The sequence below is a fragment of the Ursus arctos genome, unplaced genomic scaffold, assembly GCF_023065955.2.
Source record: "Ursus arctos isolate Adak ecotype North America unplaced genomic scaffold, UrsArc2.0 scaffold_6, whole genome shotgun sequence".
NCBI classification, from domain to species: Eukaryota; Metazoa; Chordata; class Mammalia; order Carnivora; family Ursidae; genus Ursus; species Ursus arctos.
Window position 1 is genome coordinate 13741009 of NW_026623078.1, and position 14029 is coordinate 13755037.

Here is a 14029-nt window from a genome sequence, read left to right on the forward strand (position 1 = left end):
CTCTGCAAATGTTGATGCTGGGTTTTATGTTCTGCCTGTGAAAGTACATCCCAACAGCCATCTGGGTGACAATATATGTGTAACTCATTCTGCTTTCTGAAATGTTAAAATACGAAAACTAGGCACCCTACAAACCAATGAAACACAGCATATCCCAGGCAAATAGAAAGCCCTGGAGCATGTCCCTCATTGTGCACCCCAAAGGAAAAAACAAGCATAGAACTTTATGGTATTATCACATTTCTTAAATATAAAATCGAGTAAAGGCTTCCAGTTATGTAACTTTTCCATTTAAAGTTGAGACATCAGACTTGGCTGTGGAGAATTAAAAAGTATTAACTTTTCTTCTGGCAAAAAACAGATATATCATTTTAATTTCACCCAGTACCTCATAAGTAAAAACTTAAGTTCAACAGCAATTATGAAACAGGTTATTATGATGGATTTTAATGATTTACTGCTTAAAGATCCCTTCTGATTTTAAAATTGTATAAAATCTTTTCTTTTAGAGGTAACCAAAAACAGTGAAACATTATAGTTGTTAATAAGAAAACTAACGTTGACCTTAAATTTACTAGTAATCAGGAATTTCTACAGGAATGACGCCTCTGTGAACATATGGGGTCTTCAATCTGCCATCTGCAAATCCCAAAACCAAAACCCTTGAAAAATTAAGATTTCTTATAGATTTTCAATAAACTCATTTGCCAGCAACACCTATTCTCAACATATGTAAAGCCATTTATGTTCTATATATCCCACTATATGTGAGAATACTACATTTCACTATAGAAATGTTAATGTCTGATTAGTGGGAACTGCCCAGATCTTGCTGAGATGTATGATGTATGTATCATATTTTCTTAATAAAATCTGCAAACTGTGGAATTCTCAAATATATCAGACTCTAAAAGGTTTGATTAAGAGACTGTGGACTTGTATCTTACAACTACCATAGACATTTTTCTTCTACCCATGTCTCCATGGACTTTCCAATTCATTTCTGACCTAGGATCAATTAGAAAGGAAGATAAAGAATCACACTTTTAGGAGTCCTTAGACTTACACAATGCTGTCACATACAAAGTTGATTCTTCTAACACATCAGCAATGTGGCATAAGGTTTAAGCTGTTTTCAGAAGGGGGAATGAACCATGAGAGACTATGGACTCTGGGAAACAAACTGAGGACTTCAGAGGGGAGGGGGGTGGGAGGAATGGGATAGGCTGGTGATGGGTATTAAGGAGGGCACGTATTGCATGGTGCACCGGGTGTTATACGCAAGTAGGGATGTACTGTATGGTGACTAACATAATATAATAAAAAATATTATTTAAAAAAAGGTTTAAGCTGTTTTCCAAGTAGAAGCAATAGACAGATTTGCATTAATTTCACCACACTCTTTTTTACTCTGATCTCTTTGGTGAGACTGGAGTCAGAGATACAAGCTATGGAGGAAGAAAAAGCTAAATAATATTCATGGGATGGAACTATGACCTTTCTCATAATGCACTATGCTCTAGCCAAATAGGATGAATATTTCAATTAAAGTTCTTTAAGAAATAAACAACTATGATTATCTGAACGGGCAAAAAGGCAAAAACAGATGATTATATATTAATTCAGTGACAAAAGCTTCTTTGAATATTACTATGTGCCAAGCGCTATGTTAAATACTTTATATATTTATATATAAATATATATATAAATACTATATATACTTTATATATATTATATATATTATAATATATATATATATAATTTCATCTTCACAATAAACCCTGTAGAAGCAGGTAACCTTTTATCCCCATTTTACAGAAGAGGAATTGAAAACCCAGATAATTTAGGAAACGTGCACAGTCATATGATTACTACTAACTAAAAAGGGTGAGACCTACCCAGTTCTGTCAAATTATACTTATGCTTCTCAACAAATACTCGTTAACTGTGTACAAAACTCTGAGGATACAGCAATGAGCAAAACAGAAATCCTTTCTGACTTCAGGGAATTTAAAATTAACATAAATCTTTGAGCATCTACTTCAAACCCTTAATTATACAAAGAAAACTCAGAAAAGGAAAGTGACTTGGCCAACTGATAGGTGATGTAAAAGGACAAGAACTATAATCTCCTGACCTTCACACCACTGTTCGTTCCATTTCATAGGTCCATTGGTAGCAGTTCTGCTCCATGAACTGGGGTGAATAGCACTGCCAAACAAGAAACTATATTCTATCCTTCCCCAATCATCACCTGCATCTAAAGGTCAAGTCTATTAGATTGCAGCATCTCCTACAGATAATGATGCAAGAGAAAGAAAGATTCTACCTTATCTTCCAGAGTCAAATTTAGTTCATATTACTGGCTGAATAATAAACAACAGCTATCACAGGACTTTATTACATGGCTGGTACTGTCATCAGAAACAAGTACTTTTACAAAATATGATATTCAAATTTGTACTGAGCACCCAGTATACACAAGCTTGTATAGGATACAAACATCCTTCTCAAGGAGATGTGAGGAGGAGGAAACAACACAGAATATACAATGAAGAACATGGGCTATATATATAACAGATCTAAATTCAAATCCATGGACTGCCATTTCCTAATTATAAGATCTTGGGAATGTTATTTGTCCTTTTCAAGCTTCAGCTTCTTTCTATGTAGGAGAGCATAATACACTGACCTAAAACAGTTAAAATGGTCAAATGGAGTAATATAACACTGTGAAGTACTGAAATAAGAGTGCCTGACACACAGGAGATGGTTGATAAGGGGATACAAAGAAATTTAAAAAATGTATCTACTTCCAGCATAACAATATTCTCAAAGAGCCATAAGCCAGCATTTTAAGTAAGCATTATTTAAGCTCAGCCAGCTCAACCACCACTAAGAATTATGAGATTCCAAGGTTTAAACGATTAAGGTGCTATTTATTTTTTTCAAAAGGAAACACTGGGGCACCTGTGTGGCTCAGTCGGTTAAGCAACTGCCTTCGGCTCAGGTCATGATCGAGTCTCAGGATCGAATCCCACATCAGGCTCCCCACTCAGCAGGGAGTCTGCTTCTCCCTCTGACCCTCCCCCTTCTCGTACCCTCTCTCTCAAATAAATGAAATCTTAAAAAAGAAAAAAAAATGGAGTGGTGCCTGGGTAGCTCACTCGGTTATGCAGCTGCCTTTGGCTCAGGTCATGATCCCAGAGTCCTGGGATCAAGCCCCATGTTGGGCTCCCTGCTCAGTGGGGAGCCTGCCTCTCCCTCTCTATCTGCTTGTCCCTCCCCTTGCTTGTGTCAAATAAATTAATAAAATCTTAAAAAAAAAAAAAGGAAACACTGTAAACATTTTCATTATGGCTCAGCAACATCACTATATACTAGGAATTATAATTTTACTATGTCATCTCAAATTTGTAGTTATACTCAACCAAAAGCACAAGCAACAAAAGAAAAAACACATAAATCTGACTTCATAAAAAATGAAAGTTCTTTAACTTCAAAAGACAGTTATCAAGAGAGTGAAAAGATAACCCACAGAATGGGAGACAATACACACAAATCCTGTCTCTGATAAGAGTCTAGTATCCAGAATACAAAGAATTCTTACAATTCAATAATACAAATACTCAGTTAAAAAATGGGCAAAGCAGGGCGCCTGGGTAGCGCAGTCGTTAAGCGTCTGCCTTCGGCTCAGGGTGTGATCCCAGCGTTCTGGGATCGAGTCCCACATGGGGCTCCTCCACTGGGAGCCTGCTTCTTCCTCTCCCACTCCCCTGCTGTGTTCCCTCTCTCGCTGGCTGTCTCTCTGTCACATAAATAAATAAAATCTTTAAAAAAAAAAATGGGCAAAGGATCTGAACAAATATTTCTCCAAAGATACAGAAATAGCCAGCAAACAACGAAAAATGTTCATCATCAGTCATCAGAGAAATGCAAATCAAAATCACAATGAGATACCTCTTCATATCCACTACGATGGCTATAATCAAAAAAGATATAATAACAAGTGTTGATGAAGACGTGGTAAAATTGGAACCCTCAACCATTGCTGGTAAGAATGTAAAATGGTGCAGCAACTTTGGAAAACAGTTTGGCAACTTCTCAAAAAGTTAAACATAGTTATCATATGACCTAGCAATTCTACTCCTAGGTATATACCCAAGAGAAAAAAAAAAAAAACACTATCTATATGTCCAAACACCTGCACAAGAACATTCTTAGCAGCATTATCCATAATAACCAAAAAAGTGGCTAACAGCCCAAAATGTCCATCAAATGATGAATAAACAAAAATGAAGTATATCCACCAGTACAGTAGTGCTATTCAGTAATACAAAGGAATGAAGTACTGATACCTGCTATAACATAGATGAATCCTGAAAACACTAAGTAGAAGAGGCCCATCACAAAAGACCACATAATTTATGATTCCATTTATATAAACATGTGTTGTATAATTCCATTTATATGAAATGTCCCGAATAGCAAGTCCACAGAGACAGAAAACAGATGGGGGGGAAGGGGGATGTAGATATATGGTGACTACTTAATGGGTACAGGTTTCTTTTTTTGGAGTGATGAAAGTGCTCTTAAATTAGATAGTGTGGTGACAGCTGTACAAATCTGTGAATATACTAAAAACCACTGAATCGTACACTTTAAAAGGGAGAACTGTATTACATATTTCAATAAGGCTGTTACAAAAAAATTGTGTAGTCATTCTAAATTTCATTTTACACTAATTAATCTAACCCTGATAGGAAAACCAAAGTTTTCTTCTTCAACCCGGGTATAACACTTAGAAATTTATACATTCCAAGTATCCCAGTTCCTAGGATATTCTTACATCTAATTTCAATTTCTTACTCAACAATTTAATTCTATTCAGCCCTGAGTCTTCAATGAAGAAATAATAAACAAAGCTCAACACCAATGACAAAATCTATGAATTCGAAAATTCTAAGTTACCTCACTCCTTCTAGAGTCAGGTAATAAAGGTTTTTTATCCCTTACCATATCTTAGGGACTGCCAAGATTTTTAATTCATTTAATCTTTACTATGTTATCTCCAATTTACCACCAAAAATGCCCCCAAAAACAAAAAAACAAAAACCTAAAATGGTTTTAGTAGAGATGTTAAGGAACCTAAGATCACACTGCTAAAGTTCAGAGGAACCAAAATTTGAACCCAGATTAGGAGTCAGACTTGCTTGTTGACATCAAGTCAAAATGACATTTAAAAAAAAAAGTTAAAATGACATAAAAAAAACAGCTAATACCTGTAAATTTGGAACTAACTTAGGTGGTTCATCAAGGTCTCAGAGTGTACACTTGCAAAATTGCTAATACAGTTCAAGATTAAGTATATACATGGTACAACATTCTGGATAGTACTAGGGTCAGGATATTAAGTGGATATTTAGGGAAACCTGCCTTCCCCAGAAGAGCAAATACTCTTATTTCCTGATCTTATATTCACCTAGCTGTACCCACGCAAGGTTCAAAAAGAGGGTCTTTTAGAGAGACACTGCACCTTAGGAAAGTAGTACTGACTTTGGGCAAAACAGATTTAGATTCATGTCTTCATCCACTCACTTTCTAGCTAATTTGGCTTAGGACAATTCACTTAACTTTCCAAATAGTTTCCTTATTTTTAGAATGGGGATATTACTTATCACGCAAAACTGTCCCAGGAATAAGTACTTAGCCGAATGCCTGGCTCAGAGTAATAGTTCAATAAATGAAAGCTATTTTTATTAGTACTTAAATGTTACACCTACGCTTTATTAAATAATATATCCAATAACAGCACTTAAACTTGCCAATTCAAGAGGAAAACTATTTTTCAAGCAAAATTTACTTCTTTGTAGTATAAAAATATTTTAAGCTGACAAAAGAAAATCTGGAAACCAAACACACACACAGACACACACACACACACACACACACACACACACACACACACACACGGAGAAACAAATCTACCATAATCCTACAACCCCCAGAACAACTTCTTTAAATTACTGACCTCTAAAAAAAACTATCTGTGGGTTGATGTGCTTTGGAGGGCAAAAAGGGAGAGTCATTCAGACCACTTCCCTTTCTCTTTATTTCATTTGCCAATTTGAATTTCTGTAAGATATACAGGAAAAGGGAGAAGAAAAAAAACATAAAAGAGCCAATCAATTTTATCTTTCTTTTTGAGGGGCAAGTTTCCATATTGGTCAAGTTCTGAACTATCAGAAAAATGAGATTTGAGGAGTATCTGTGGAGTTCATCCTCATTGTCCCCCAGACTCATCATAATTCCTTTATATCTTGAGAACTGCAGATAAATACAAAATAGTCTTCTCCATACTTATCCACTAAGGAATTACTCATTTTTAGGAAAAACCTATTACAAGGAAAGGAAACAAACATCTAATGCATTACATGATTAATGGATACACATTATAGCCTGAGGTAGAGAAAATAAATCACCCAACAAAAGGCCTTTTTCCCTCAGAGCTTCTACTGTGCAAATCTAGGGATCTTGAGGTAAAGAAAAAAAAAAACTTTCCAGTTTAAACAAAATAACAGAAATGTTCAGCCTATCAAAAAATCAGATCTCATCACTTGCATGGGGCTGTATCAATGAGAAAAATAAATGGCAAAGGTAATGTCTGGAGCAGAAAACAAACAGGAAATACTTTAAAAGGCCAAAACTGCAAATACAGATTAACAGGGTATGAAATTACATGCTAGGCACCGCACCTGTTAAAGAAAAGAGGAACAGACTCTGTACAAAGTCTTAAGAACTCACGGTTTAACACTATTTTCTGCTCTGGAATGCTGTCCAGTAGAAATCCTGGGTCCTGGCTTAATCCAAATTGCACAGTACTTAATTTAAGTGGGTAAACTACTTAATTTCTCTGTTTCTTATTCTGCAAAATGGGTACACCATAATAGCTGTGAGTCCCAAAAGAATTTTGCACAAATGCTTTTTAACTCTAAAGTGCTGTATAAATCAGAGCATCCCTTTTCTCCTTCACATTAGTTTGACAGAGAATTTATTTCATAGATAGAAATAAGTTATTTCAGGTACACTGATACTGAAAATGTACTGAGCAGGGTGGAACAAATTCAGGTGAAGACAATCATGGAGCTGCAGTTGAAAACAGTTGACTCTGAATCAGAGGACTGAAAGCACACACTGGTGGACAAAAATGCAGAAATTGCAAGACTTCATACAAACCACAAAGAAAACATGTTCATATAAACACTTAATCAATAACAAGGTAATGCCACTGGTATTAACTGTAAACTACTTAAGAGTACCCAGCAATGACATCTGGCCAAATGCATCTACCAGCACATCTTAGTTGTGCGTTTTAATCAGAGTTCTTTACATACTACCTACCACCTGACAACATCCACTTTTTAAAAAACGTTTAGCAACTTGCCAAGTACACTAGCATACTCTACCTTTTTAATTGCCAAACAAACCTGTAGCGTAGGCGAGATAAATCAAGCGAATGTTCAGCATTCTTCAAAAAAAAAAAAAATCCCAAAATTTAACTTATCAGCTTGATGTCTAAAACATATCACAAACCTCCACGTGATACTATTTCTAGTTGTTAACCAGCGATCATGGAAAAGAGAACGAATTCTTTCAAACTGTGAAGGGCTTTCTACACTCTTCAATTCTTAAACTAAACTGAAAAGGTAATTAGCGAGTAAATCTACTCTGCATATTTAAAATAAGAGAATGTCCCGATTAGTTTTAGTACGCTGTACTAACGACGAGAAACTTGGAAACACAAGAACGGGTGCCAAAGCCGGCGGCCCCGGGGCCGCGCTACCTCCTCCCGGACGCCCTCCCCAGGACGCGGACACGGTCCACGCCGGCTTCCCGCGCGGGGAGGGCCGGCGTGGGCGGTCCGGGCGCTCCAGAGGGCCCGGCCCGAAGCCCGCCACGTCCGGCCCCGGGCAGCCGTCCGGCCTCCCTCCCGGCCCGCGTTGCCTGCCGCGCTCACCGCGTTCTTCTTCTGCACCATCTTGTCCATCTTCTTGGCAATGCGAACCACCTCGTCCTCCATGGCTCCCGCAGGTCTTCCCCGCGCCCAGCCCGTTTGCGTCGGGAAGAGGGCGAAACTGGAGCTGAGGAGACGCCAAGACGAGAGCCTAGGCGCTGGGCAAGCCCACCACAGCAGGCCCGGGCCTAGGCCCTTCCTCACAAACCAAGCCCGCGGCGGCGGCGGCGGCGGCGGCGGCGGCTGGGACAGCGACTCCGCCCCCCCAGGCAGCGCCAATCGAGCTCCGCGCGCACCGTGCAGGCACTGCCAATAGACAGCGGATCGCTGGGAAACCGCGCGCCAAGGCGCCCGCCAGACGGGCGTCGACCGAAGCTGTCAATGAAATGACACGCAAACTGGGCGGCAGGGCTTCCCGCCAGGCCGTTGTAAAAGTCTGTAGGAGGCGGGGCCGAGTTTTGCCGCGCGTGCGCCTCCGGCCTAGTCTCCGCCCAGGGTGAGCTTTGGATCCACGGAGACCCACCGAGCTCTGAACCGAGGCGGTTTTGGAGAGTGAAATGTTGGTTTTTTAAGGCACTCAGAGGGCGACTGGATGGCTCAGGCGGTTCAGCGTCCACCCTCAGCTCAGGTCGTGATCTCCGGGCCCTCGGATTGAGCCCCACATCGGGTTCTCAGCCCAGTGGGGAGTCTGCTTCTTCCTTCCAGTCTACCTCTGTGCGCTGGCGCTTGCTCGCTCTCTCTCTCTCTCTCGCTCAAATTTAAAAAATAAATAAAGGCAGTCAGAACCCAAGCCTTTTTTTCCGTGGGAGGCTACCGTGAAAACCAGCACCCCGCCCCAATCTCCCTAAAATCACCCCCTAGGTCAAATCGTTTGTAAGCTCCTCAAAAACCGAGACCCAGTCAGGTTTGTTTCCTGAATGTCTGAACACAGTATTTGACTACAGTTGACTAACAGTTGAGAGAAATTCTCTCAACAGAGAAATAAGCATCTAAGCTGCTTCTGAAGATCAGTGAGGAAGTTGACATCCTTAATTTGAGGGTTATGACTGAACCAATGTAGAAAACTGAAATAGCTGTGTTCTTAATGGTGGAGAGTATAGTCTCCTTCAAAGGGTCGTTGCCCAGTTACAACTTTTACTACCAACTCATGCTATTTGCAGACATAAACCCACACCAAATTTAGCTTATCATTATTCAAAATTCATCAGCTAATAATGCTTGTTCTATATTACGATGACAGATTTTTCCTACTTCTAGTCAGTTATTTGGGAGGAAGAGAAATTTTGTCCTTTCCCCTTCTCTTTATTTCATGTACTTTTTTTCGTTTTTAAGTTATCTTTTTATTATTGATTCCCAACATACAGTGAGACTATATGATTGGGAAGTAACTGGTTCTAGGGTAGTTGTTGAGATTTATTTTGTCAATTTTTATAAATATACTAGTGTCCTGAAAAAGAATTTGTATGCTAGGGGCATCTGGGTGTGTCAGTCCACTGAGCTTCTGACTCCCGGTTTCTGCTGAGATCATGATCTCAGGGGTCCCTGGCTGAAGCCCCTCATGACTCTGGGTTGGGCGGGGAGTCCGCTTGGGATTCTTTCTCTTCCTCTCTCTCCGTCCATCCCCCATCCGACCCCCCTCATGCTTGCTCTCTCTCAAATAAATAAATAAATCTTAAAAAAAAAAAAAAGCATTTGTATTCTATAATAGCAGATAGGAGGTTCCATATAGGCTCATTAGCCACAAATTAATTTATTGTTCAAATACTTATACCTCACTTTGTTGCGTTCTATTAATGCTCATGTAAAGAATCTTCCTTTATGTTTATGGATTTATACATTTACTCTAATAATTGTCATTTTTGTTTTTTCCCCCCAAAGAATCAGTTTGTTTTGTTTGTTTTAGAGAGAGAGTGCATGAGCAGGGGAGGGGCAGGGAGAGAGAGAAAGTGAGCGAGAATCTTAAACAGGCTCCATACTCAGGGCTCCATCTCAGGACCCTGAAATCATAACCTGAGTCAGTATCAAGAGTCAGTCACTTAACCCGCTGAGCCACCCAGGCGCCCCTGTTCGGTTTGTTTTTGTTTTTTGTTTTGTTTTGTTTTGTTTTTTTACTGTGGTAAAATACGCATAATGTTATCCAATGACAAAACTAAAACAATTTAGTAACGAGTTTGGTATTTTCTCCTAGTGAATACAATCCATGGATCCAAGGTCTCACACGCATCAGAGCACCCATCACAAGGGATTTGGGGCAAGAGCGAGATTTATAGAAGATTGTTGTGTGTAATGTTTCCCTGACAGGTGTTTCCCTTTAGTGCAGGCTTAGATTTGTGACTTAGACTGAGCCACAGGGGCAGCCTCCATTTGTGGGCCGCAATATACAAATAACTTTATCAACATAAAATTTACCATTTTAATTTAAAATGTGCAGTTCAGTACCCTTTAGTGCAATCACAATGTTACCCAACCATCACCTTTAGTTCCAAAAAGATTTCCAAAGATTTCATCACCTCAAAAAGACACCGTGTACCCTTTAAGCAGTCATTCCTGATTCCCCAGCCCCCAAGTCTTGGAAATCACTAATCTGCTTTCTTTCTCTATGGACTTGAATATTCTATCCTTTCATACAAGTGGAATCATACAATATGTGACCCCTTCTTTCACTTAGCATAATGTTTACCTATGGTGTAGCATGTATCACTATTTCATTCCATTTTATGGCTGAATAATATCACATTATATGGCTATACCACATTTTTTATTCATTAATTGATGTACATGTGCATTGTTTCAACTTACCTTTCACTATTTCCCAATTTCACTCTTGCAAATAGCTCCATTATGAATATTCACATACGAAGTTTTGTGTAAACACCTGTTTTGAATTCTTTTCAGTATGTACTTAGGAGTGGGTTGTTAGGTCTTAGGGTAATTATTTAATTTTGAGAAATTGCCATCTGTTTTTCACAGCTGTTACACCATTTTACATTCCCACCGGAAATGTACTAGGGTTCCAATTTGTCCACATCCACACTTGTTTTTCATGTTTTTACTTGTTATACATTTTTTAAAAGATTATATTTATCCATTTGAGAGAGAGAGAGAGCGAGCGCTCATGCTGACTCTTGATATTCGCTCTCAGGGGGGAGGAACAGAGAGAGAGGGAGAAGCAGAGTCACCGCGGGGCAGGGAGCTGGTTGCGGGGCTCCATCCCAGGACCCCAGGATCATAACTAGAACCAAAGGCAGACAATCAACTGACTGAGCCACCCCGGCGCCCCTGTTATTTTTATACATATTTTTTATTTTAACCATCCTAGTGGGTGTGAAATGGATTTTGTTTTATTTTTTTAATTTTCAAATTTTAAAAATAAAGTATTTTTTATTTGAGAGAGGACAGCATGCTCCTGCACAAGCAAGGGGAGGAGCAGAGGGGGAGGGAGAGGGAGAGACAGAATCTCAAGCCCCAATGAGCACAGAACCCAAGGAGGGGCTCAATCTCACAACCCTGAGATCAGGACCTGAGCCTAAGCCAAGACTCAAGCTAATCAACTGACTGAGCCACCCAAGCACCCCATGAAGTGGATTTTAATTTGCACTCCCCTAATGACTAACTGCTAAGCATATTATAATGTGCTTGGTGGCCATTTGTACATCTGGAGAAATGTCTATTCAAGTTCTTTGCCCAATTTTTAATCAGGTTGTCTTTTGTTTTTGAAGAATTTTTTATATTTTCCAGACACTATACTCATCAGATATGATTTGCAAATATTGTTTCCCATTCTGTAGTTTCTCTTGATAGTGATTTTTGATGCCCAACCTATTAGACTTCATTGAAGACATTTATCTGTCTTCCTTTGTTGCTTGTACTTTTATCGTCATACCTAAGAAACCACTGGCAAATCCAAGATCATGAAGATTGCCATTGCCATTTTAACAAGATTAAGTATTCCAGTTCATAAAAATGGAATGTCTTGGGGCACCTGGTTGGCTCAGTTGATGAAGCATGCGACTCTTGATCTCAGGGTTTTGAGTTCAGGCTCCATGTTGGTTGTAGAAATTACCCAAAAATAAAAAAATTTAAAAATCTTTAAAAGAATGGAATTTCTTTCCTAAATTACATCTACATTAATTTCTTTTCACAATATTTTGTAGTTTTTAGTGTACAAATCTTTTACCTTGGTTAAATTTATTCCCAGATATTTTATTCTTTTGAATGCTATCGAAAATGGAATTGTTTTCTTAATTTCCTTTTCAAGTTGTTCATTGCTAGTGTTTACAAATACAACATATTTTTTGTATGTTGATTTTGTATCCTGCAAATTCACTGAGTTTATTAGCTCTATTTTTTTTAATTCTTTAGGATTTTCTACATAGTAAGATTATTTCATCTGGGAAAGACTTTTACTTCTTCCTTTCCAATTTTCATGCTTTTTCCTCTTTCTTTCCTTCTTTCTTTCTTTCTTTCTTTCTTTCTTTCTTTCTTTTTTTAGTAAGCTCCACCCCAACATGGGGCTTGAACTCATGACCCTGAGATCAAAAGTTGCATGCTCTACTGACTGAGCCAGCCCCGTACCACTACTTCTTTTTCTTGCTTAGTTCCTCTGACAGAGCTTCCAATACAATGTTGAATAGAATAGTGAAAGCAGAAATCATTCTCTTGTTTCTGATCTTAGAAGGAAAGCTTTCAGTCTTTCAGTATTGAGTATGATGTTAGCTGTGGGGTTTTCATAGATGATTTTTATCGTGTTGAGGAACTTTCCTTATTCCTAGTTTTTTGAGCATTTCTATCCTGAATAGTTATTAAATTTTGTCAAAGGTTTTTTGGTGTCAATTGACATGATCACGTCAAAATTTTCCCTCATTGTATTAACATAGTGGTTTACATTGCATGATTTGCTTATGGTGAACCATTCTTGAATTCCTGACATAAATCTCATTTGGTCATGGAGTGTAATCCTTCAACCCTTTCCTGAAGCCCCTCAATAAAATAAAAGATAAAAAGTTAACTGTAATCCCCAGAGTAACCACTAAGAAAATAACTTAAAATATGCAAAAAAGGAAGTGAAAATGGAGTAATTCAACTACAGTGAATTTTCGTTTCAATTACTATTCTTTCAGCTCCAGATATCTATTTTGGTTAACTTTTTATAATTTTTATCTCTTTATTGTTAATACTCTCTATTGATATTGAGATATTGTTCTGATTTCTTTTTTTAAGTTTTTTAATTCTTGTTAAATTATTATTAAATTCGATTATTCATAAATTGAATAATTTAATCCTCTAAAGATAATTATTAGTAAGTACATACTTCTGCCATTTTGCTACTTTTTTCCTGTATCTTATAACTTTATTGTTCCTCCGTTTCTCCTTTCCAGCCTTCTTTTGTGATTGATTTCTTCCAGTATATCATTTTTACTCTGTTCTCATTTCCTTTACTGCTTCCAGGAAGAGTCAAAGGGCTAAGAGGAAAATGAGATCCTATATACTCAGCCCAGCCAGGATCTGCCCAGCTTCATAATATCTGAAAGTACAAATAACATTTTTAAATTATAGCATTCTCGTTTTAATAATCCAAAATCAGCTTCAGTAGTATACAAATGCTTTGCTCCTATACAGCTCCGCCCTTCCCCATTTATACAGCTGTCACAAATTAAATCTTTACCAAATGCATGGCCAGTAACTAGATTTATATTTTTTGAAGATTTTATTTATTTGTTTGTTTGTTTCTTTGTTTATCTATTTATTTGACACAGAGAGAGAGAGAGAGCACAAGCAAGGGGAGAGGCAAAGGGAGAAGCAGACTCTCCGCTGAGCAGGGAGCCTGATGCACCCAGGGCTCATTCCCAGGACCCTGGGATCATGACGTGAGCCAAAGGCAGACACTGAAACAACTGAGTCACCCAGGCACCCCAATAACCTAGATTTATAATTAATGTTTTATACATTTGTCTTTTAAATGAGGTAGAAAACAAAGAGAAGTCACAAGCCCAAAATAGAATAATACAGGCGTTT

At 38.3% G+C, this 14029-nt stretch overlaps 1 protein-coding gene across 2 annotated transcripts in view; it reads right to left on the reverse strand.

The window, feature by feature from the left end:
- The window catches only part of TCEA1 (transcription elongation factor A1), a 39607-nt gene extending 31168 nt beyond the window's left edge, over nt 1-8439 (reverse strand). The window contains exon 1 of one of the 2 annotated variants that reach the window (XM_026516473.4): nt 8018-8439. In XM_026516473.4, coding sequence (XP_026372258.1) covers nt 8018-8080 — 63 coding nt within the window. In that variant the 5' untranslated portion in view covers nt 8081-8439. The remainder of the gene's footprint in view (nt 1-8017) is intronic. The other variant, XM_057307859.1, reaches the window with a different exon arrangement.
- Between the last annotated feature and the right edge of the window lie 5590 nt (nt 8440-14029).